Below are 26,402 nucleotides of genomic sequence, written 5' to 3'. Positions count from 1 at the left end.
AACAACTGGTATTTCTATCTCTCTTTATTTCACCTTCATTTTAGTCAAAGTGGTTTCGTATTTGTTTTAATAATGTTGACCAATAATAATAATCACATTAGCTCTTTAACAAGCCGGTGGTGTTTCCCTAACTGTTTCCTTTTTTGTGTGTGGTGTATCCATACTCTTATTTCTTTGTGTTTTATTTATTTTATTTCGTCTCCACAAACGGAGCAAAAGTTTTTGATGACTCGCTTCGCTCCCGGCATGCATACTTTATTTTGTGAAACCCCAGATTTATTTTTTTAGATTGAATTGCTGAACGATAATGTTTTTCACATGTATCTGTTAAGTAAATGTTTAAAAAAAGTAAATAAAAAAGATTTTAAAAGTTATATATGTATTCTTTCACAGATTTATTTGCTAGAAATGTTAGCTAGATGTTGACTTGCCAAATTTAAAATTATTTATATATATATATATATATATATATATATATATATATATATATATATATATTCACTGATTTATTTGTTAGAAACCCAAGTTTAACATGTCTGTTAAGTGATCACTCACTAGGTATAAAAAAAAAATTATATACTGATTTTAAATGCTGAATTTGTGATACGCGTATGTATTGACCTAAATCTGGATGTTTTGAGGTTATGGAAAAATACATGAAATCGGGAGGTGGGGGGGGGGGGGCAACAAAATGTATGCTAAAAAAGGGGGGCGACATTTAAAAAGTTTGTGCACCACCGATTTATAGGACAGATCTCAAACCCCAGTGCACTGGAGTGGACATATTGAAAAGAGCTTTGAAACAGACTTTAAAGTTATCAGGATGTTAACAATGAAAAGAACAAATACTGATGTGTTATTTAAACAGTTGTAGCAACACGTGGGGTCGTATAACTCTATATTTTTCGTAACTACCTCTTTAAGGTTTGATAACTGATGGAAACTCTTCAAACATTCACTACAGATTTCTCTTTGTGAATCCGCTGGTGGATTTTCAGGGAACTTAAATACGTGAAACCCCTCCCACACTCAGTACAGTGATAAGGTGTCTCTCCTGTGTGAATGCGCTGGTGTCTTTTAAGATTTTGTAACAGTGTGAAACTCCTCCCACACTGTTTGCAGTGATAAGGTTTCTCTCCTGTGTGAATGCGCTGGTGTGATTTAAGATTTTCTAATCGCGTGAAACTTCCCCCACACTCAGTACAGTGATAAGGTTTCTCTCCTGTGTGAATGCGCTGGTGTGATTGAAGATGTCCTAACTGTTTGAATCTCTTCCCACACTCAGTGCAGTGATAAGGTTTCTCTCCTGTGTGAATGCGCTGGTGTGATTTAAGACTTCCTAACTGTATGAATCTCTTCCCACACTCAGTGCAGCGATAAGGTTTTTCTCCTGTGTGAATGCGCTGGTGCGATTGAAGATGTATTAACTGCGTGAATCTCTTCCCACACTCAGTGCAGTGATAAGGTTTTTCTCCTGTGTGAACTCGCTTGTGTCTTTTAAGGAACAATAAATGACTGAATCTCTTCCCACACTCTGTGCAGCGATGACATTTCTCTCCTGTGAGATTTCCGTTAGCAGCTATGGAAAAAAAAGAGAAGAGTGACAAAGGTTATTGTACAGCATTCTTACACAAACCTGCTTAATATCACTCCTGTTAATACCAGGCAGGCTGAGTATAATGGGTGTCAATGAGTACAAATACTGAGAATATCACTTTGATTATTAACACACTCCAGTTAATATCACTCACATGTACGAGTCACTGATTTCCACACCACTTAATATCACTGAGGGTACAAGATCAGGTTTACTGAATTAAAATGTTTCTTCTGGTGACACTTAGCAACCCGACTGGATTTGGCATCACCCATTGATGAGACATGTGATCCCAGCACCACTAAAAAGCTGTGGGAGCAGCACAACTGCAAACAGTCTACCAGAAACAGGGAAAGGCAAAGATCTAACAGCATTAAATATTCAGAAGGCGTGTACAAGTTCTTCAAGCTGACAAAAGGTAAAATACACGAATACTGTACTGACGTATTATCCGGCGGATTGGAACAGTGATTAAACAGCTTGAAAGAGAACATTCAAGGTCCTGTACCAGAGATTACAGCCCTCGCATTGACCAATCAGGTTAAAGGAAATCTCCGATCCATTTTCTAATTAATGTTAAATTGTGAAAGAAAGTCCTTTACTTTACCCTAGGGTACCTAAGGTACAGTAACAATTTATTTTTAAAAAAGCATGCTTGTTAAAAACAAAATACATCCTAAATGTAAAATATAATTTAAAAAATCACGTTTTTCATTTTTTCAATTTTTTCTGTATTTTATGATCTTACCAAAAACATTGTTTGGATGAAAATGCAGTAGTGTGTCCCAGCAAGGGTCTGGAAATATATAAAAAAAGGTCACTGTCTTAAATAAGTTTTTTAAAACAGGGTGGTTAAAACAGTACATTTTAGGTTTTAAAACAGTAGGTTAAAAAAATGCTTGGCTGTGGGTTGACATCTATGACAAAAATGCTTGTCTGTAAAGGGGTTAATGGTTAAAAATCTGAGTTTTACATAAAAGCCTGGCTCACATCCAGGTAAAGGCAGATTTAGAGAACATTGATAATATAAAATAAACCATAGTCCACCTCAATCCCCATGTGTGACTGCATTGCTGTCCTCCGCTTTACTCACATGCTGTGCTGCTCGTGGACGGCATCACTCCTTCCTCCTTTCCATCTGCAGCTCTTTCCTGAGGGGGGTGATGTTTCCCCTGAATGGACCCCAGCACAGTGCCCTCTTCTCCAACACTAGAACCAGTGTCTTCAGAGACAGGCTGATTGGGTTTCATGCAGACCAATTCAGGTGGGCATTCATCACAATGGCTAGATTCCATCTTAACTATATCCTCCTCCAGTACATTGACTTGATTTTTTTTAGAAACTTCCTCTGTGATGTGAACACACTCCAGTTCCAGGGCCTCCTCTTTAATGTGGACAGGTTCAAATTCAGGGACGTCTTTACTGTCAACAAATGTCAGCTCTGTAATCTCCATTACACTTCCACACCACTCCTGATCAGAGATTTCCTCTTTTGTGTAAACAGCTTCTATCACTGGCCCCTCCTCTTCTTTACTGAAAGCACGTCTCTCTTCAGGATCTGTGTGAAACAAACCTGTACAAGTTTTTAATTGATACCTTACTACACAGCTTTTCAGAATTCTACTGATAAATACAATAGGGTGATTCCAAGCTGACCTCAAACAGTTTTATGAAATAAGAAATCATATATATTGGTCTCAGAGAGAGACTTACACATCCAGATTTCAAGTGTGTCCCGACGATTACCGGGAAATTAATCATTTGGCCTGAGAGCTGAAAATCAGGTTGGGGTCAAGCACTGCTAGCTTCTAGGGGTGCAATGATTAAGATTTTCTTGGCCGTTACCGATAGCTGATGATTATCAGCCCATAGCGACCGATACCGATTGGATAAAGATCATAATAGCTAATGCAGGTATACAAAGAATAACTTAGTATTATATTGTGTGCTTGACAGCAACGTATACATTTGTTTTGCAGTGTTCCAGTTAGCCATCATGGGACAGATGTTTTAAAAAAAATAAATACATAACAGAAATAAAAGAAAAAAAAACATTTTGTCTTTGCAAAATTTGAAGGCATCTACTGTAAGTATTGCATGCATTTTGGTAGAAAAACTGTACAGAATGCAGAGAAAACAAGTCCTTTAAAAATGTGGGGATCAGCCGTTACAACACTGAAAGAACGTCAAGAAAAATCTGAATTCCACAAAGCAGCAGTAATAGTTTGATTTTGTATCTGTGATGCAACAAACTAAAACACTTGAACATCAGGAGCTGGATTCAGCTTCTAGAGAAAGAGTGGGAAGAAACAGGCAGAAGCTACTTTTAGATTTAAATAACTGTGAAACTGATAACTGGGTTTATGATAATGGTTGGGGAGGAAACTTTTGAGACATAGAATACAAGTTTCAATGTTTTCAGTGACTGCAGGGGGATAGCATACATATTCTCAAAGTAGTTTTGTTGAAACAAGTTATTTACAGTTTTCAAAACTATTTTTGGTAAGTGAAGAAATCTCTAGATGTGTAATAATAACTTCTAACAACATTGGACGCTTACTTCAGTATTGGCACATTAACTAGAGACATAAATCCACAACATACATCTTAGGGTTAAAATGCATGTTTAATGGTGTTGCTATATGTATTTTACCCTGTGCCAAAAATAAATAACTATTCTCTGCTAAATAATAACCTCCATTAGTAATTTTTTTTTGTTTGTTTTAAGCAATAGGACCGATCATTTCCTGATTTTATTTATCAGATCAACTATACAAAACACTTCTGTAAGATTATTTTTTTCGTTAGAATTTTTCTATAACAAATTAATCTCCTACCTGCATTCAAATAAAAGGCAAGGCTTGCAGCACATATTGTGTTAGTTAAGTTTTAAAATTACAAAATGAGGAATCTGAGTGTAATTTTTGACCCCAAGCTCTCCTTTCAGCCACAGATTCAGAATATAATTAAAGTATCTTTCTTTAGCCTAAGAAACATCGCCAAGATGAGGCGCTTCCTTTCACAGCACGATGCTGAGAGACAGATACATGCCTTCATATCTTCTAGGATTGATTACAGCAATGCCCTGTTCTCTGGAATTCGAAACTGGGTTCTGTCACGATTGCAGCTTGTACAAAATGCTGTAGCCAGGGTGCTAACCAAAACAAAAAAGTGAGCACCTTACCCCAGTGTTAGCAGCCCTCCACTGCCTCCCGGTGCTGTCCAGGATTCACTGTAAGGTTCTTCTTATCGCCTATAAAGCCCTAAACGGTTTGGCTCCGGCCTATTTGAAGGATATTTTAGTCCCGTATGGCGGGCTGCTATCTGTCCCAAGGATTTTAAAGCAAAGGACAGGGGGTAGAGCATTCAGTCACAGCGCAGCTGAACTCTGGAACGCTCTACCATGCATACTTTTATAATAGTGCTTTTATATCTTTATACTATTTATTTTTTATATAGTTTTATTCCTATTTATTCAGTTTGAGTTGTGTTGTTTTTATTTGCTTTAATTTTTGTTTGCTGTTTGTATTGTTTATATCGTTTTTTGTACTAAGCACTTCCGAATGTCCTTTTTCTTGTTAAAAGCGCCTTGGCATGGCTTGCCATGAAAGGCGCTTTATAAATAAAATTTGATTTGATTTGATTTAAAATACACCATCTACCCACAAATAATAACAAGGAGTATTTAAATGGCTTTTTTTTATTGCATCTTAAACGTACCTTTGACGCTTGTTAATAATCCCTGGTTCTCATTCCTCTGAAAGTCTTGTTCATTGCAGTCGGGGTTCATGTTTCTGAGAGGTTGTTTAATGTCTGCATCTGCAGCGTTCATGCATTCCCGCACTGCTTTCAACTCGCTCTCTGATATTTCCAATCTCAGCTTCAGACTTTCATTCTCTTTCTCCTTTCCAGCCATTTCCATTCGGAATTCAGTGAATTTGCCGCCGACAACTTTTGTGATTTGGCACAAGACGGTGTCTACAGCCGCTTTCACTGCGTGCTCGATGGTAGAGGCGAGCTCGTCTTGAAAGAACGACACGGAGACACTGACCTCCATCTTCACCGGTTTTTCGTTTTTGTTTTTTTTAGACTGGTCCAGAGGAATCTTCTTTTGTTTCAGAAACACCGGCTTTGGTTTGTATTTATAATTTCTTTACTGGATAAGTCCCATTCAAATATATTGAACACTTATTTTTGGTGTGATCAAAAAAAAAAACCACACACACACAACAAACTCGTGTTACTTTTCCAGGAGTACGAATCTTGCAGATCTTTAACAGAACTTAAATTGAATTTATTTTCTCAGTAAACAATCATGTTGACATGATCAACTTCTCCGTCGCTCCACGCTCTGAGTTCAAACAGAAAAAAGAGACTCTATGTCCCTGAAATCCGTGGAAGTAATAAACCGAACAAAAAAAACTATAAACTACTACAAAACACTTCAACACAGCAGGAGACGCGATACAGTAAAATCCACAGCGACGGAAAACAACCTCTCTCCCTTCCAGCGTAAACAAATCAAACGTTTCTATTTCCTCTACTGAAATTATACGTCACTAAAAACGGGCGTGTCTGGTTGGAACCGTCGCGTATGATTGGCTGTAGAAACACTCTAAACCCAGCTTGCGAGGCTGATTGGCTGGCCTCCCTGTCGAAGCAAAGACTGGATCGCTCTGACTGGAGGAGGGTTGAAACTAGAGACCCGAGTTCGCCATGCTGACTCACGCAGCGCTGTGTTTTACTCTGCAATGTGCTGGGATTGATCCGAAATGGTGCCCGTTTCGTCTCGCTCTTCTTGCGATCTATGCATTTTGTGCAGGGTTTGTTGTGTTTGGTTGGTGTGCAATTGTTTTTCTCTCTGTTTTAGTTGCTGATGCTATTGAAACGGCTCAAATCCTAAACGAAAGGCTTGAAAAGTAGTAGTTCAGAAATAAAGACACAGCAGACACTTTCTCCGTAAGCAGAGAGAGAGAGAGAGGGAGAGACGGAGAGTAATTCAATAGGTAAGCAAAACCAGTTCATTTTGAAGTTTAGGCCTAAGTCATACTCCAGTGCAATGCAGCCCGTTTATTTCATATCATTTTCAAAACGAAACTGAAAAGCTGAACAGCAGCCCGGTTTGCTTTTGTTTAATGATCACATTGTGTGTTGTGACACTAGCGTGAGGTGGGGCTATCGACCCCTGTGATATTTTCTGTAATAACTTAACATGCATGTCAGTTTACTGCAATTATTGCATTCAAGTATTAACCAGACTGTAAATAACTCTGAATATTAAAATAATGTTTAGTACATATATTGTTAGCCAGCCTGATGTTTATAGTTTCCCTGATATAACAAACATTTTCATTAAAGAATGTAGGGCTGGAATAGCGCCATGGCATTCCTTTTGTGAGTTAGCTCCTTCTGTTGCATAAACCAAAGTACACACACGGGAAATTATATAAAAAGGGCACATTTAAAATAATGTTTGATATGTGAAGTTTAATAGCATGGGATTAATAGTAATTACTTGACAGTTTTGGGGATGGCTGGGTTAGAATGAGATAGTGAGTCCTGCAAAGACTCAAATGAGAACAATTTAAATGCATTCTGACCAATTAGAAGCTTTCGGTCTGAAAGTCTTGTCTCCTTTTCTTCAGTGAGAACGGATCAGCCTCACTCAAAGGAAGTTTCTGAGATGGAAGCAGCTCACATCAGCCCAGAGCTTCCTATTCAATGGGTTGTTTCTGCAGACAGGACTGTTGAGATCAAGGAGGAAGTGACTGAGCTGGGGTGTGACCAGGCCAATGAGCGGATCCTGCAGGAGGAAACGCCACCTTCTAGTATCACTGAGAGAGGTGAGTGACACTGTAAAGCTGGGCAATGTCCCTCGATCCTTCCTGACTTGTATGTCTGTCATTGATTCGTTCTGAATACCGTGTAACGGGAGATTTTGGCTGGCATTAAATTCGTCGGATTTGCTGCCATGGTAGATTTTGACGGGTTTTGAATTGCCGTTTTTCACTTTGCATGTTCACAAAGAAAAATGTCAATACTGTATTTCTACTTTTAATTTAAAAAACATTCAAATACGTTTGCTTAATGAAATCTGCCTTCTAAAACAGTGTCATTTACAGTAACTTGTTATAGCATCTACAATGTCACTGCAGCAACTCGAAAAACAGCAATGAAGGGCTTCTAAAAATGAGTTGCCGCATTATCGTTATATAGTCCTTAATTTTAAGATGCCAGTAATTGGAAAGGATTAGGAGCTGCAGTACACTTTAACAATTTGCTAACTCTCAGTTTTAAAACAAAGCTCTGGTTCACTAACATAACATTGTGGAATGATCACAATATCATTTAGTAATTGTAGGACAGTATTGCCACTTGCGAAAACGATTTCCATTACATGAGAGTAAATGTTAAAACTTCATGCCGATTTGAACTAGGCTCTCACCAAGATAAGCACCAACTAAGACGTAGCTTTACAGTAAACTAATGTGTTCCATCTGCGTCTCCATCCATTTGCGTTTCCTTCCATATGATGATGTAGATATCCTTCTGTCTGGTGTTGATGGCTGAAGTGTAATGCTGGCTCCAGGGATCGGCTTATTTTGCCTCTCTGGCGCATCAGCACTCACAACGGCTGCGATGCTGGCTCCGGGGATCAACCACAGTGCGGTCTCCCCAGCGCATCAGCATGACAACAAACAATGACAATAATAATGCAAAGCAAATTTGCTTTTGTTACAGACTTTCTAACAAGACTGGAATAAACTATTTTGCCTGTTGCAGTACTTAATTAAACCCTTGTAAAAAAATAACACAAAACTGCTTAACATAAAAAAGAACAGCCGTGCAGGTACCACAGTAGCAGTCGCTGTTTACACTGCCTCTGAGTTTCTGATCGCATCATAAATTCCAGATTTTCTAAATCCATTGATGTAAATGTCAGGTCTGCTTTTCATTTTTTCCAAGCAAATTGGCTTCATCACTCACTGCCATTCTCATATTGTCATATTCACTTTGACATCAGACACATTCTTTCCCTTGCCCAGTGCTTCTTTATCCTGTGCTGCATACCAGTCTGTCAGAGGGCGGGATCACTCACTGTATGCCACACTCTGATTGGTGGAAGAATTATTGGCGATCCAATCAAAACCGCCAATAGAGCCTAAATAAATTCCCCTCCAAAATGTCCCGTTATACAGTGTTTATTTTATTATCTTTGTTATCCGGGATAGTGAGAGATCCACACCAGATGTGTGCTACTGCTTTACAGTGGCATATTTACTTCACATTTGAATACTTACATTTGCTTTTTTTCACTACTTTAATTAACATTGATGTCCGATTCAGAGTGTTTCAATATCTCAGGTACACTTCGTTTTCTCGAACATTTACATAAATCTCTTCAGTCATGTTTATTACAGTAAATTGCAATATGTGTGCCTTTTTTTCTTCAAAATTCTAGTGTTGTATGGATATCTACCAATGATTTGACGCGTTTTGAAAAGAAGTGCCGACTCATGTCGATATGCTGTAATAGCAGTACCCCATGTATTATTATTATTAGTTTATTTAGCAGACGCCTTTATCCAAGGCGACTTACAGAGTCTAGGGTGTGTGAACTATGCATCAGTTGCAGAGTCACTTACAATTACGTCTCACCCGAAAGACGGAGCACAAAGGTTAAGTGACTTGCTCAGGGTCACACAAGGAGTCAGTGGCTGAGGTGGGATTTGAACCCCCTGGTTACAAGCTCTTTTCTTTAACCACTGGACCACACAGTCTCCTGACCTGTTTTGACCAATCAGGATATAGTATTTAAAATACCCATTTTATAAAACACAGGATGAGGATGGCTGCTCTTGATCCCCATGTTTTTGACAGCAAGAATTCTGCAGTCTAGATTAGAATGTGCACGCAACCCAAGCTGACAAATAGAGATCTCTAGCGGCTGAAGTTAGCGTTTCAGATTTACAGATGCAGGGACGTCACTCCACACGCTGTCCAATACGGGCCCACTTGCAAGGGAAATGTTATGTATATAGTGGTCAACATTGGATTTTTGTTTTGTCTTGCGATTATATATTCTGTATGTGGAATGTAATAAACAAAACTAATGGGAAAACAAGCTCTGCATTCTCTTATAAAGTTCACCTCGCTAGACCATGTAACTGAGCACTCTGCAGTCTGTGCATACCTGTTGTTAGCATTCTCTCTGTAGCATAGGTGAATATGTAAAAAATCTAATATTGTATGTAGGGCAGTGTTCGAAGGTTCGTTCGCTAGCCAGGAATTCGAAGGTAGCTTTAAACCTTCGTAGGTTCATCTATGTTTTTTGTTTGTTTGTTTGTTTGTTTGTTTACAGAATTTGAATACATTTAAAAGGAATACATTTTCCTTTTAAAAAGTAAATCCTAAATAATTACTTACTTTTAAGTCAAACATTTGTAATGGTATTTTTCAAAACAAATTTATTTAGGGAATATGTGAAATTAAAAAAACTTGCTTCTGTTTTTCAGATACGGATTTGAAATTGGTATGTCTTGGTAGAAGACATGGATCAGAAATAGCATCTTCTTACATTAAAGAGGAGGCCTCAGAAACGGAACATGTCCACATTAAAGAGGAGCTTCCTGAAGCTGCCCATATTAAACCAGAAGCAATCAAGCCTGGTGCTTTATTAAATGAAGGAGAGACATCTCATGACTTGTATACTAATGGAGAGGATGGGGCTGAGCTGGGTTCCATTCAGAGGAAACATCACATCTCCCAGCTGGAGGCTATCCAAACACATCCTTCATCACAACATGGACCAAGGTCACCTTCACCCCGTGGGACAACCATGTTAGAAAAAAATCTCCAGCAAATTCACACAGGAGATAAACCACACAACTGTACTGAATGTGGAAAGAGCTTCACTCATTTAGGGAACTTCAAACAACACCAGCGGTCTCACACAGGAGAGAAACCGCACCACTGTATAGATTGTGGGAGAAGTTTCACTTATTTAGGAACCTTTAGACGACACCAGTGTGTTCACACAGGAGAGAAACGGTTTCACTGTACTGAATGTGGAAACAGCTTCACTCGATTAGGAAGCCTTAAACAACACCAGCTAATTCACACAGGAGAGAAACCACACCAGTGTAATGAATGTGGAAAGAGCTTTATTCGATCAGGAAGACTTAAACAACACCAGCTAATTCACACAGGAGAGAAGCCACACCACTGTACAACTTGTGGAAAGAGCTTCATTGAATTAGGGAGTCTTAAAAAACACCAGCGACTTCACACAGGAGAGAAAACACACAACTGCAATGAATGTGAGAAGAGTTTCTCTCAAATAGGCAACCTCAAAAAACACCAGCGAATTCACAACTGGTGGAATTCCTTAAAAAACACCAGAACATTTACGCAAGACAGAAGCCCTGTCGCTGAAGAGATGAACGTGCTCAAATCAAGTGAAAGTTCATGAATGCAATATTGTAAAATATAGATATTGTGATGAAAACAAAAGGTGTACCATATGCTTCAGTACATAAGTATATTTCAAACCAGTAAATTACATACAAAAATTGTACCTAAAATATTCATATCAGTATAAACATGGTATACTTTGATAGGTTAAAACATAGTATGGCTGTGTGAAAAAAAATTGTCTCAAGTTACACACTTGATTTCAGAGTTAGTATTTTTAAGAGAGTTTTTATATTCTGTTCTGATTTTACAAATGAAAATGCAAATGATGTTTAAAATCACAAACACCTTGAAATTAATTAAAATATCTTCAGCTTGTGTGGTGTATCTATGAGAAAGCAGTCTAGCCAATCCATGTAAATTGCATGTCTCAACTAAAATATGTAAGTCATTATATATACTGTATTTAGAACATGCTATTAAAACATGGTGTGATATGATTAGTTGCAAAATTCTTAACACAGGTAACTCCTTCCTTCCCAGAGAGAGATACATAACATGTACAGAGTAAAACTTCATGTTGTTGTAATTTTAGCTATATTGCTCACAGAAGAATACACATGTGAGTTTCGTTTTTCTAATTTAATTACTGTTACAAGCACGTTGAACATGTTATATAATAATTAAAGGAAAATTATTTAAGAATTATTTCCACTTTAAAATTTCATTAAAACAGAATAGACATTTCAATTTTATTGGGAAACATACCTAAACAACTCTTAAACTTACGTCCGCAAGATTAGTTATTAAAATGATTCTAAAGCTCCATCCACACTGGACATGAGCGAAGTCACTTAATGTCAATCCACAGCAGACACGACCTGGAAACGATTCAAAAGACTGGAAATAAATACATGACCCCGCCCATGCATTCCTATTGGACATACTAGAGATGGGCTGTCCCGTTACAAAACAGGGCTTGTTTTGATAAAAGTTTACCACCCTGACCTCCAGGCAACTCCGTTAAAAAAAAAAAATTTGGATTTCTCTCAACAAAATGATTTTACTGTTATACATTTATGTATACAACTAACTGCAATCTCAGTTGTGTTTCTTTACAGATTCCTTCTCTGATTATTTTTGTTTATTAAGGACATAAGAAAGTTTACAAACGAGAGAAGGCCATTCAGCCCATCTTGCTCGTTTGGTTGTTAGTAGCTTATTGATCCCAGAATCTCATCAGCTTCTTGAAGGATCCCAGTGTGTCAGCTTCAACAACATTACTGGGGAGTTGGTTCCAGACCCTCACAGTTCTCTGTGTAAAAAAGTGCCTCCTATTTTCTGTTCTGAATGCCCCTTTATCTAATCTCCATTTGTGACCCCTGGTCCTTGTTTCTTTTTTCAGGTCAAAAAAGTCCCCTGGGTCGACATTGTCTATACCTTTTAGGATTTTGAATGCTTGAATCAGATCACCGCGTAGTCTTCTTTGTTCAAGACTGAATAGATTCAATTCTTTTAGCCTGTCTGCATACAACATGCCTTTTAAACCTGGGATAATTCTGGTTGCTCTTCTTTGCACTCTTTCTAGAGCAGCAACGAAGTGACCAGAACTGAACACAATATTTTAGGTGAGGTCTTACTAATGCATTGTAAAGTTTTAACATTACTTCCCTTGATTTAAATTCAACACTTCTCACAATATATCCGAGCATCTTGTTGGCCTTTTTTATAGCTTTCTCACATTGTCTAGATGAAGACATTTTTGAATCAACATAAACTCCTAGGTCTTTTTCATAGATTCCTTCTTCAATTTCAGTATCTTCCATATGATATTTATAATGTACATTTTTATTGCCTGCGTGCAGTACCTTACACTTTTCTCTATTAAATGTCATTTGCCATGTGTCTGCCCAGTTCTGAATGCTGTCTAGATCATTTTGAATGACCTTTGCGCCAATTTGAGGTTTCTCCTATAATCTGACGACTGAGTCGAGGAGGACTGATGCCTGACTCAGAATAAAAAAGCTCATTGAAAAACGCGCATTACAAAGCCGAGTGACAAAACTGACGCCATTTGGGATCCATTATAGGACATTTCATAGTAAAACACAACGCAGTGGAGCCAACGTGGCGAACTCTGGTATTCAGTTTCATAACTTGATCCCGCCTTTGCTTCAACAGGGAGGCCAGCAAATCAGTCCCGCAATCTGGGTTCTAGGGATATTTCTGCAGCCAATAATACGCGAGAGTTACTCTAGTAACGTTTTCATTTTCGGTACACGAAATTGAAACGTTTGCTTCGTTTATACTGGAGAGACAGGCGAGTGCAGCGGCTGCTGATTTTACAGCATTTTATCACTCGCTGTTTAAAGAATTAAGTTGGGATAAAATGTTTTTTTAATGGTTTGTGATTTTTTGGGGGTAATTTGTTACCTCATGCAGTGTTGAGACAAATACTCCCTTTTCTGTTTTATTTAAGAACTCCGACAGAGATGTTTAATACATTGTCAATATGACGTTTTACTGAGAAAACAAACACGTTTAAGTTTTGAAAGACGAAAGCTACTCCTTGCAAAGTCTTATCAAACCAGAATAGTTGATCATTGTATATGAATGTTAAATTCTCCATTTAAAAAAATGGACGTCAGCGTCTCCGTGTCGTTCTTTCAAGACGAGCTCGCCTCTACCATCGAGCACGCAGTGAAAGCGGCTGTAGACACCGTCTTGTGCCAAATCACAAAAGTTGTCGGCGGCAGATTCACTGAATTCCGAATGGAAATGGCTGGAAAGGAGAAAGAGAATGAAAGTCTGAAGCTGAGATTGGAAATATCAGAGAGCGAGTTGAAAGCAGTGCGGGAATGCATGAAGGCTGCAGATGCAGACATTAAACAACCTCTCAGAAACATGAACCCCGACTGCAATGAACAAGACTTTCAGAGGAACGAGAACCAGGGGTTATTTTAAGGTAAGATTGATTTATTTTTTGATGGTGTTGCTTGGTCATGCCAACTCTTTAACCCTTTAGACCAGTGGTGCACAACTCGGTCCTGGAGGGTCGGTGGCCCTGCAGGTTCTTATTCCAGCTGCACCCTAAAGTACTTTATTGAACATAGTTAGAAGCTTAATTGGTCCAGTGAACTAATTTAGGGTATGGTTAGAACAAAAACCAGGAGGACACCGGCCCTCCATGACCCGAGTTGTGCACCACTGCTTTAGAGCCCTGAATAATTCTAGAACCCTTCTCTAGATTCCTCAGAATGTTAACAAGAAAATGGATTTATTCAAATAAACATAACTCACAAACCAAGAAATCATAACATTTGTTTATTGTAAACCAATTATTCTTTCAAATAACACCAAACTTGACAGTTTTTGCAAAGTAAAACTTGTTTTACTTCAAATATAACTGGTTATTAAAAAAAAGAAAGAAAAAAACTGTTTAAAAACTATTTAGCCTATATAGTCCTATACTATAAATATCAAAGCTGATTAAACATATGGATTTCTAGAAAAACTGTGGCTTTAAATCTGCTATAATAAGTAAGATTAACATTGTAAAATTCTTAAAGAAAGACTGTAATGTTCATGTGATTTCCATTACATGGGAGTAGATGTTAAAACTGTATGCTGATTTGAACTCGGCTCTCGCCAAGATAAAACAAAAAGCAGCTGCTTATGTCTTATTGAAATAGAATTTACACCTAACAGAAATTTATACATCTATCATATACACACACACACACACCAAAAACACAAAACTCACCCATACAAACATTCATGTATACAATATCATACAACAAAAGCACCTGCTTATTAGATTTACTTAAGCAAAATACAAACATACCACGCTCCAACAAGTCAATATAAAACAAATGCATACACAAAAATGAAAAAAAGGCAACAGCATTATTTACAACTGACATCACAAGCTACTTTCTGGTAAATCCAGCCACAATTAAATCAAACAGATATTCAATACCCAATACTAACTGCCATCACGTTTTTTATATATATATATATATATAGTTTTTAGCATATAATTCAGTTACTTATAAACAGCGCATGGTACAGTTTTCCTAAGTCTGGTATGCCAGCGACATTTCACTTTTTTAAAGTCTTGTATCTGATCTAAATCCATGTCTGAGGCAGACGAGAATGATTCGGAATCGCTTTCTTCATCAGAATGAATTTCTGAAACCATCTCTACACAGCCTTCACAGAAAAAACTTTTGCAGTGTGACAAAGACCCAGTTTTTGGGATGGAACCACATAAATCTCGCGTTTTGATTGGTCCTTGTCTGTCGGAGGAATATGACGTCAACACGAGTGGGAAAGCTTGGAGGCATTTTTAAACGAGAGAGAGAGAGAGAGAGAGAGAGAGAGAGAGAGAGAGAGAGAGAACCTTTCAATTAAAATATAATGTGGTATTTTGCTGTACTAATAAACTATATCTGACTATTACATGCACTAATGTAAGAATTACTACTTTTTTCTTTCAAATAGCATGCATCTATAATCATTTTCATGATTTATTCTATATATCCTGCCCACTATTAGAGTTTTGTTACAGGTTGCATTAGTTTATCTACTGTAATCACAGTTTTACACTGTTCTCAAGCTACGTCCCAAATTCTGGGGCGCCATGCTGTTCTGAATTCAGCCCAGTTTTTGGGATGTTCTGCTCTTACAATGACAGCCCAGTTTCCCCATACAAATGTACATCAGAACTGGACAGCGACTTCATTCAAGAGTAACCCTTAGCACTGTAACTGAGCTTCCACTACTCGGGTTCCTTACCCCTTTAAAAATAGACACAGGAACTTGGTTTTTAATACAAAATAAAATAAATAAAACAAAAACAAACAACTTGCTCTTTTCTTGAGCACTAACTAAAACACATAAACAGGAACCTAACTAACAAACAGGACAGCTAAGCTGTTTACCTGTTGAAACAAAAATCAAACACAACACACCGTTTCTTAAACAAATAACACAAAAAGGCTTTACACAGTACCTTTGTCGTTCAATACTCTTGAGCACACTATCAAGCAGGCTTCCTCACACAGCAGCCCAGAACAGACTGGCTGCACGCTTTTTAAACCCTGCACCTGGCACTCATTGACAGTCTTTACCAGGTGCAGGTGATAATTAAACAAAAGCAATTATCAAATTAGCGCTTGTCAGCCCATGTCCTTCTGGGAGGTTTAGTCCTACGTACCCCACCCCCAATACATACCCTGAAAATGTGTCAGCAATTTAGCCATGGATAGTTTAGAATACTTTTTGTAATTAAAAGTATAAGGGTTGTAAAGAGTTGATTGATTTGGTTGTGCTATTGGAGGACACTCGCTGTATTCCTTACCTGTTGTGGGGTTTCCACCGGAATGACCCCCCTCCCCCCCCCCCCCCCCCCAATGACATCTCTCAGTAGAATTGTGATACGATGCTGGCTTATAGAGGAACCTGGCTAGTAAGTAAGAGTTATAATTTTGTACAATTCTTTCACACAGATCCCAAAGAGAGCCATGCTATGCCAAAGTCTGAAGCACAGGAGGGGCCAAGGATAGAAGCAGCTTACACACAAGAGGAGCCCTTTCAGCAGGTGTGGTGTACAAGTCTAAAGCAGGTTGTGACGTGTGTTAAAGATGAAGAGGTCCCTCAACAGGAACGTGTTCTCTTTGAAGAGGAATTCATAGAACAGGAATGTGTCCCTATCACAGAGGAAGTTCCAACTGAAAATAATGTCTGTACACTTGAGGAGAACAACCAGCTGGGATCCAGCCTGTGTGATGATTGTCCACCTGAATGTGAACTGGGATTTAGAGGTAATCATACAAAACAAGCAACATTGAGCTGCCTGTTAACCTTGCGGAAACTGGTTACTAAATGATAAGTGTGCTGAAGATTCATATTTGTGGCCATTCCACCTCAATTTAAGCTATGGAGGCTGCTCAATCTTTATGTCAAAGGCTTGCAACATAACTATCCTTGCTGCTGTGGCATCTACTAGATGTGAACCCACTATCATGCTTCATTCGAATGCTGTTGGTTCTTTGCCTTTCCCTGTCCCTAACCCTAACCCTAACCCTAACCCTAACCCTAACTCCCCACTAGTGACCAAGGGGGTCATTTTCATACAGGGCTAGTTTTATTCTAAGTGAAGACGCAATGCAGCCTGCACTGCAGCTGACTAGTTCTAATCGTAAACCTGCCACTCATCGTAAAGGAGTATTGAATGGCCTCAGTAAGTACAAACATGCCTACTGGCCAAAGGTTGTGCTGGAAAAGTTTGAAAGACAAACAATGGCTCAAACAGGTTGCCCTAAAAAACGAAAAGAAAACTTCTCAGAGGAAAAGACGCACTTATTTTGGAAGAAGTAATGCACAATTAATCGTCTTTATTTGGAAAAACTCCGAGTACAAAACATTGTAAAGCAGAAAAAAGAAGGCATGGCAAACAATAGTTAATAAAGTAGCTTTGTCGAAGGCTTCAAAAAACATCGCAGACATCAGAAAAAGGTATTATGATGTCAAAGCTCTTGCTAAAGACAAACTACCAACAAAAAAAACGAGGGGCTGTGACAGAAATACAATGAGTTTTGGTTGTAAATCTCCCTCCCGACCTGTGAGGGCGCTAAGCAGCGAAATGACCTTTGCTGCTGCAACAGTGTTTGCCACTCCTCCTATTTTTGTGAACCTTATCTAAGACTGGTAGGTTGGAGATTGAGAGTTATTGAGGACCTTAGGGTTCCAAACTGTGTTTCTTAAGCATAGGCTTTACCACAGCTACCTACCTTAGCTGAGGGAACTATACCAGAGGAAAGTAAACCATGCATAATTTTTAAAATGTGGGTATTATTAACACCAAGAACATATTTTAATAGTTTTGTAGGAATAGGATCACGACAGCATGTAGTAGCTCTCATATGTTGAAGTAGCTCTGTCAGTTCCTGTAAGGTAATCAAAGAAAAAGCCCCCATAGTAGCCTTAATAGGTGTAGTTGGTAAAATTGTGCTGGAGTCCCCCTTAATAGAAGGTGTCTGTGGAATCTCATTTCTGATGTGTAGTATTTTATATTTAAAGAAATGTAAGAAACTCAACCAGATGTCGTAAATACGGGGTTCACACATTCCTCTGATACAAATTTTAAAGACTTTTCAGGACCATTTTGACAATTTTCAAAGGCCTAATTTAAGGAGTTTTACATAATGTTCAATGGTGATAAATAATAACCGTCTGTAAAAATAAAGCTTTTGTATTAACAGTTTATTTAACTGTAAAAGTCTTATACTCATTCTGAGTATAGATAAGCTCTGGACCAGTAAACTTTCTTATTCAATAACACAGAGTCAGTTTTGGTTCCTAAAGGTCAGTGTTTCATTCTAAAAGCAGTTCAATAATTCAGTGCTTTAATCAATGTCAGAAGCAATAGTCCAAGAATTTTGTGTTTCTGTTAAAGGCGCCTAACTTTGTTAAAAAGTGTGTGGGGGGGGGGCAAGCTGAAGGACTAGCTGCCGAGCACAGAGAGGCAAATGCATGATTTATTTATTTTTTTATTTTTTTACAATTAAGAAGCTCAAAGAAACCAAGTAAACGGTTTTAGTAATTGCAAGCTGACACGATTGGGCAGGTGTTTCAGTATAAAATGTGTAGTTACTGAGCATGCATTCATTGCAAATACATGCAAGTAGCACCAAATGGCACAACCAGTACCAATGGCATCTCTGCACAGTGCTACAGCTAGACTTACCACGTCGTTTATTAACCCTTTCAGGACCAAGCATTTTTCAGTGGGATGCAGTCGGATTCTGCTTCTGTCTCTGTGGGCTGCTGTAAACGGTCGCCCTTCTTTAGACACTAAATGCCCCTCTCAGTGACTATCAGGAAGTGAACGTCAGTCCCTCCCCTTTCCATTAATATGTGTGTTCAAGCCTGTACTGCAAAGTACGGTGGCCCTGTAAGTCATCAAAACTAAAGGTGTTTTTTTTTTTTTTTTTATCATGTTCATGGTCCTAGAAGCCCACTCCAGTATGATCATGTTAACACGATCCTGGTCCTTAAAGGAAAGTGTTAAACCAAGAAAAACAAGTACTGTTATTTGAAGGGAAGTACTCCCTATGTAAGGCAGTTCAAAATACTTGCCAGAAGCATTGGTTTACTATTTAAAAAAAATAATTCTGAAGCTAATGCAATTTTCTTTTTGTTGCTGAATAAAACAAATTTCAACGGTATATAACAGTATAAACTTAGTTGCAGTAAAGACCAGAGTTGTTTCTTGTTTTATATTAAATGGTCTTATTCCTCTAAGAAATGGTGTCTTTGCCTTTGTGCTTGCTGCTAAATATGGTCCACTGAGTTAGAGGGCCAAAGTGTACACATAATAAAATAACCTAAAACAATATAACTGCAGCTACTACAACCAAGTCATTTCTTGCTAGTTTTACAATACTTATACTTTTTACTTTAATATTGGGGCAGGTTTTGCACTTGCTTCAGATCGGGTACATTATATATATATATATATTTGATTTTAATTTTAGAATCTCCAATCCTCCAAAACGTGTCCCACCAAGCCGTCTTTTTTCGCGCTGTAGGTCTACAGCAGCGTGAAGGTGCCGTCGGCCACAGTAATCACTGGTGCGTGGTGAACCGAGGGTTACCATGCCGACCTGAGCCCTCCCCACCCGGGCGGCACTCGGACAATTGTGCGCCGCCCCCTGGGAACTCCCGGCCATGATTGATGATGGACTCGAACCAGCGATCTCCAAGGGCTGACTGCGCAGAACAACGGGGAGAGTAATATAAGCAAAATATGTTAAATTACATTAAGATTTCAGGTATTTCAAATAAGATGATACTGCTTGCAAAAGAAGGACTGTTTTTTTTTTGTATACAGAAATAAGCTACTTGACTACTTGAAAAACAGCTTAAGCAAATTCCGGCATGGTTTGATTGAATTAGTAGAACACAACAAGCTGAACATGCATGCGGAAAAATAAAAATAAAGAAATAAAAAAAACACATTCTGGCCTACTTCACTAAAGTAAAAACATGCTTCTGTTATTTTGAAATACCACTGCTTCAGAATCCTACTATGCTTAATAACAGTATGGCACACGATGGCTTTGTGGGTGACGTCAGACCTGGAAATGCAGGACACAGTGTTGTGATTGAATGAATGCGCTGGTGCGTCGATTTATTAAACAGTTTACACAAATCAAAACGGCACGTTGGCCAAAATAAAAAGACGAACAAAACACCAACACCAAACCCCCAAACAGCTGGTACATCCAACACACGTAGCAATTGTTTTATATTCTATTTCACCTCTCTCTCTCGTTCTCCACTCCCTGAACACAGCACCCTTTACTCTGCACGTGGTGATTGTGCAATCCCCATGCCCAACTACAAATATACATTTTAAATCACCCGTGCTACAAGACCTACACTCCATGCATGCATGCATGCAGCAGTGTGGAGTAGTGGTTAGGGCTCTGGACTCTTGACCGGAGGGTTGTGGGTTCAGTCCCCAGTGGGGGACACTGCTGTTGTACCCTTGAGCAAGGTACTTCACCTAGATTGCTCCAGTAAAAACCCAACTGTATAAATGGGTAATTGTATGTAAAAATAATGTGATATCTTGTAACAATTGTAAGTCGCCCTGGCTAAGGGCGTCTGCTAAGAAATAAATAATAATAAAATATGTACAGGGGTTAGTAGGTACTCCACCACACTGCAACAACATTTTACTTAGAGTTGGTGTTGAACTTAAACCTGTTCATGGCCGCACATCAACATGAACCTCCTTATACAGACTGTTTGATTGTGTGTGTATGGTTCTTTTATTTATTTATTTTTTTTAAATCAGTGTAGGACTTCTGCCGTCTTCTGAATGACTTTCCTTTCTTACATTTTAAATAATTTAAAAGGCAAAACCATAACAATATATAGAATAACACTGTGTATACATGGAGCAAAAACGTAGAGGAGCACAATACAGTTTACCTCCCCTGTGCACTATGGGTTAGGCGCCTATGCTCTCAATCATGTTAGAATTCAACAGGAGAAAAAAACAAGTACTTGCAAAAACATTTTAGTTTTCCACGATAAAAAAATATCTGCCCTTAGACGATTTTATTTGCATTTCTACACATAGTAATCTTGCAGATGCAGTTACAAATCGATTTCATAGATTACTAATGTGACATAACAAAATCAGAATGATCTACAAGATGATGAACGGTCCAGACAAGATGCAGTAGTTCATATTTTCCATCTGTGAGTAAACGTTTTTGATCTTAAGTGATTAGGAGTAACCCTATTTATTACGCAAGTTTATTCTTTTGTTTCCAGTAAATATATCTGTATTTTAGTCCAATTTACTGGTGTCTATGTCCTCAAGTGGCTTAAATCCTGTGAATTCTCTTGTGTCCTTCAAGTGCATGTAACTGACTGAACTTCTTCGCACATTTAGGGCAGGGGTAGGGCTTCACTGTTGTGTGAATTTTTTGGTGTCTTTTCAGGTTTGATAACTGACGGAAACTCTTCAGACATTCAGTACATTGATAAGATTTCTCTTTTTTGTGAATCCGCTGGTGGATTTTGAAGGAACTTGAATATGTGAAACTCCTCCCACACTCAGTGCAGTCATAAGGTTTCTCTCCTGTGTGAATGCGCTGGTGTCTTTTAAGGTTTGATAAACGACTGAATCTCGCCGCACACTCAGTGCAGCGATAAATTTGATCTCCTGTGTGACGGCGCTGGTGTCTTCGAAGGTTTGATAAACGACTGAATCTCGTCCCACACTCACTGCAGTCATAAGGTTTCTCTCCTGTGTGACTGCGCTGGTGTGATTGAAGACTTTCTAATCGTGTGAATCTCTTCCCACACTCAGTGCAGTAAAAAGGTTTCTCTCCTGTGTGACTGCGCTGGTGGACTTTAAGCTGTGATAAACGACTAAAACTCTTCCCACAATCAGCACAGGGAATCCGAGCCCGTCCTCTCCGATTTCCTTTAGCAGCTAGAGAAAAAAAAAATAGAAGAGAAAAAGGTTATTGTACAGTATTCTTACACATTCACTCTTCTATAGAGCTTCCCCTCATAACCATGAACAAATCCTAGAGTGAACTCTGATGAGAATACAGTCAAACCCACTTAATATCACTCCTGTTAATACCAGCCTCCTTTTATTATCATCACATTGAAATTTGCAAGGCAGAATATGATGGGTGTTAATAGGTAGAAATGCTTGAGAATATCACTTTGATTATTAACACACTCCAGTTAATATCACTCACATTTACCAGTCACTGATTTCCACTTAATATCTCTCTGAGGAAAGTGAGACGTAATTGTAAGTGACTCTGCAGCTGATGCATAGTTCACACACCCTAGTCTCTGTAAGTCGCCTTGGATAAAGGCGTCTGCTAAACAAACAAATAATAATAAAAAAGATCAGGTTTCCATGCAAGTACTGTATTAAAATGTTTCTTCTGGTGACTGTGAAGGATCCGCATTCCTTCCCTTGTTAAAAACAGCACGGACATTGTTTATTTTTCTGACATAACCAAAGTGTCATTTCTTACCTGTGTTCTGAATCGAGGATCCGGGTGGCGAGGTGCTTCCTGTAAAAAGAAAAAACGCCTCAGGTTAGTTTAAAAGAGAAACACAGCTGTTGGCTGTGGAGCAGCGTATCCTCAGGGTGCACATTTCCCTGAGGATATTATGCAGACAATGCCGGCGCGTAAAGACAGTATTGCCCCGGTAGTTTTAAATTATAATGAATATGCATTAAGACCACTGTTAGGTTAGAATGACCTGCCTCTTACAATGGGTTAGTCAGAGGGGCGGGGTTACCTGAAGATCAAGGCAATAGAAGGCTGCAGGTATTCAGTTTGGGTGGGCTGGAGGGATAGCGGTCATTGCCCTGGGTAAAAACTAATACAAGTAAAAGAGTAATAGAACCTCTTTTATAATTGTTTTGTTTTTGTGTTTATTTATACAAAGTTTTCACTGTGTTTAGTTCCATAGTTCTGGTGTTTATTTTTTATTATTTATTTCATTAAAGAAATCAATAAAAGTACCACCGGTTGCAACTAGACCTACCTGCTTCTTGCACCTAACACCCTACAGTCACTCGGCACTCGTTACAGAGACACTTAGCAACCCGACTGGATTTGGCATCACCCAGTGATGAGACACGTGATCTCAGCACCACTATAAAGCTGTGGGAGCAGCACAACTGCAAACAGTCTACCAGAAACAGGGAAAGGCAAAGATCTAACAGCATTTGAAAGAGGCATGATAGTGGGTGCACATCTAGCAGTTGCCACATTAGCAAGAACAGTTATGTTGCAACTTGCAAGCCATTGGCATAGTGGTCAAGTTAAATTGAGCTGGAATTACCAACAATGTAAATCTTCAGCACATTTTTACAGTCTAGTAACTAACAGGCAGCTCAGCGTTTCTTGTTTTGTATAATTACCTCTAAATCCCAGTTCACATTGAGGTGGACAATCATCACACAGGCTGGTTCCCAGCTTGTTGTTCTCCTCAAGTGTACAGACATTATTTTCAGCAGGAACTTCCTCTTTGATGGGGACACATTCCTGTTCTAAGAATTCCTCTTTAATAGGAACACATTCCAGTTGAGGGACCTCTTCATCTTTAACACATGTCAGCTCTGTACCCTGCTTTAGACTTGCACACCACTCCTGGTGAAAGGACTCCTCTTGTGTGTGAACTGATTCTATCCTTGGCCCCTCCTGTGCTTCAGATTTAAGTATAGCATGGCTCTCTTTGGGATCTGTGTGAAAGAAAATTGTACAAAATTATAATTCCTACTTACCAGCCAAATTCTTCTACAAAGCCAGCCCCTTGTCAGAATTCTACTGAGAGATGTCATTGGGTTATTCCAGTGGAACAATTTAGAGGAGGTCTTTTTTATTTTATTTATTTTTAAATTAATGTAGTGGGCCCAGTTACATTACTGGGCCCACTATATCCATTACTATATCCATTACTGGTCACCTCGTTACAAAAAGGATATTGCTGCTCTAGAAAGAGTGCAAAGAAGAGCAACCAGAATTATCCCGGGTTTAAAAGGCATGTCGTATGCAGACAGGCTAAAAGAATTGAATCTATTCAGTCTTGAACAAAGAAGACTACGCGGCGATCTGATTCAAGCATTCAAAATCCTAAAAGGTATAGACAATGTCGACCCAGGGGACTTTTTTGACCTGAAAAAAGAAACAAGATCCAGGGGTCACAAATGGAGATTAGATAAAGGGGCATTCAGAACAGAAAATAGGGGGCACTTTTTTACACAGAGAATTGTGAGGGTCTGGAACCAACTCCCCAGTAATGTTGTTGAAGCCGACACCCTGGGATCCTTCAAGAAGCTGCTTGATGAGATTCTGGGATCAATAAGCTACTAACAACCAAACGAGCAAGATGGGTTGAATGGCCTCCTCTCATTTGTAAACTTTATGTTCTTATGTACACTGAGCTGGTATGAGGCTGGATCCAACATTGCTTCTAAAGTATCTGTGGTAGAGGGGTGATCAATGCCTCAAATTGAAGCTGGAATACATGTTTGAAATACAAAAAGGAAATACTCACTCCAGCCACATTTCCATGTTTTATATTTTTGTGTTATCAAATAAAATATTTATTACAACCCCTATCAACATCTGTGTTATTTGCCTTGACTCAGAGATTGTATCAAAGTAAACCTCTCTAAATTACTTGTATGTGTTAGACTGGAGTTTTAAAAGCATTTTCTGTACAACTGACCCTTACACTTCATTACAAAAACATTATAAAATATCCATGGCTAAATAGGTGATGCATTTTCAGGGTACGTATCCAAAATTAAAATTAAATTATCTTTTAAAATAACACAACAAAACCTAATCCAGTCGTGGCGTATAACCGGTGTGGTAAATTACAGGCGATCCTCGACTCATGACGCTTCGACTTACGACGCACGGCACTACTTATGACTCTTTTGCATGATTACCCTGCTTCGACTTTACGATATCGACATGGCATTTACGACACGGCGAGACACGGCCATGCGTCATGTGCACATGCTCAGCGTCCGAACTGCAGTACCTGTCGTGGGCGCCCGGAATCAGTCTAGCGGTTTTTTTATGCATGTAAACGTTTTTTTTTTTTTTTTTTAATTTTTTTTTTTATTTATTTGTCCTTAATGTCTGATAAGAGCAATGGACTCAAAATGAAACCTAAGCTGTGAACTCTGTCACATGAGGAGAGGCTTAACTTCAGGTGATCGTAGTTCTGGCTAGGAGTACTGCTTACACACACTGAATACGTCTTTGGAAAGCCCTGAGTCTGTACTTTTAAACAAGCCAGGTAGGTGCCTGAGTAATATGCATGTAACCACCGGGCTGAGTGTAAAGAGTTAAATAAATATTTCATGAGTACAACATAACGGGTCATTTTTGTAAAAATGTATTATCTGGCCAGTCAAGAACGTAACCCCAATTTATAACATTGTTCCTATGGGAACAAGTGCTTTGACTTACAACGCGACTTTCAGGAACCAGTTGTGTTGTAAGTGTGAGGACTGTCTGTATATGCAAAAGTTATTGAGGGAAAATATATTGGGCCCCGCATACCCAGAGTCTGTACACCATGGCTTAAATACTGTGAGAAAATAGTAGGAAGAAAAATATAGTTATACCACTTAAAAGACTGTGAAAATACTTCCCAGAATGCCTCAACAAACTCCAGTTAATATCACTCACATTTACCAGTCACTGATTTCCACCCCACTTAATATCACTTTGAGGAATAAAAGTGAGACGTTGTTTTAAGTGACTGCAGCTGATGCATAGTTCACACACCCTAGTCTCTGTAAGTCGCCTTGGATAAAGGCGCCTGCTAAATAAACAAATAATAATAAAGATCAGGTTTTCATGCAAGTACTGTATTAAAATGTTTCTTCTGGTGACTGTGAAGGATCCGCATTCCTTCCCTTGTTAAAAACGGCACGGACATCGTTTTATTGTAAATCATAACCAAAGTGTCATTTCTTACCTGTGTTCTGAATCGAGGATCCGGGTGGCGAGGTGCTTCCTGTAAAAAGAAAAAACGCCTCGGGTTAGTTTAAAAGAGAAACGCAGCTGTTGGCTGTGGAGCAGCGTATCCTCAGGGTGCGCATGTCCCTGAGGATATTATGCAGACAATGCTGGCGCGTAAAGACAATATTGCACCGGTAGTTTTAAAACATAACAAATTAACTAACTACCTGGATAAATCTATCCCTATCAAAAATAAACAGTGATTGCAGATTATAGTGCTATATATTATGGTTGTGTTATATTAATAATATTTTTTTGACAACTGAAAGTTAGGAAACTTAACC

General features: G+C 38.7%; 3 protein-coding genes across 5 annotated transcripts in view; 1 reads left to right on the top strand and 2 right to left on the bottom strand.

The window, feature by feature from the left end:
* Positions 1 to 486: 486 nt before the first annotated feature.
* Positions 487 to 6,102, bottom strand: LOC117407610 (zinc finger protein 300-like). The gene is made up of 4 exons (XM_034012742.3): positions 5,318 to 6,102; positions 2,691 to 3,155; positions 2,346 to 2,393; positions 487 to 1,579 (listed from the first exon to the last, which is right to left on the bottom strand). Exons 1-4 carry the CDS (start codon positions 5,652 to 5,654, stop codon positions 948 to 950), a joined length of 1,482 nt encoding a protein of 493 aa, XP_033868633.3. The 5' UTR covers positions 5,655 to 6,102; the 3' UTR covers positions 487 to 947.
* A 132-nt stretch (positions 6,103 to 6,234) lies between these two features.
* Positions 6,235 to 26,402, top strand: part of LOC131724983 (E3 SUMO-protein ligase ZBED1-like) — a 143,004-nt gene continuing 122,836 nt past the window's right edge. The window contains exons 1-2 of one of the 2 annotated variants that reach the window (XM_059018195.1): positions 6,235 to 6,603; positions 7,243 to 7,440. In XM_059018195.1, the coding sequence (XP_058874178.1) occupies positions 7,281 to 7,440 (160 nt within the window). In that variant the 5' untranslated portion in view covers positions 6,235 to 6,603; positions 7,243 to 7,280. Of the gene's footprint in view, positions 6,604 to 7,222; positions 7,441 to 26,402 lie in introns of both variants that reach the window. The other variant, XM_059018197.1, reaches the window with a different exon arrangement.
* The window catches only part of LOC117967217 (zinc finger and SCAN domain-containing protein 21-like), a 29,578-nt gene continuing 23,843 nt past the window's right edge, over positions 20,668 to 26,402 (bottom strand). For both annotated transcript variants that reach the window (XM_059018201.1, XM_059018200.1), the window contains exons 3-6: positions 26,075 to 26,113; positions 23,496 to 23,816; positions 22,597 to 22,635; positions 20,668 to 22,031 (exon numbers count right to left, since the gene is read on the bottom strand). In XM_059018201.1, coding sequence (XP_058874184.1) covers positions 21,418 to 22,031; positions 22,597 to 22,635; positions 23,496 to 23,816; positions 26,075 to 26,113 — 1,013 coding nt within the window. In that variant the 3' untranslated portion in view covers positions 20,668 to 21,417. The remainder of the gene's footprint in view (positions 22,032 to 22,596; positions 22,636 to 23,495; positions 23,817 to 26,074; positions 26,114 to 26,402) is intronic.

Source organism: Acipenser ruthenus, chromosome 58, assembly GCF_902713425.1.
Source record: "Acipenser ruthenus chromosome 58, fAciRut3.2 maternal haplotype, whole genome shotgun sequence".
NCBI classification, from domain to species: Eukaryota; Metazoa; Chordata; class Actinopteri; order Acipenseriformes; family Acipenseridae; genus Acipenser; species Acipenser ruthenus.
Note: the sequence above shows the minus strand (reverse complement) of the source record. Positions and strands in the feature narration are given on the sequence as shown.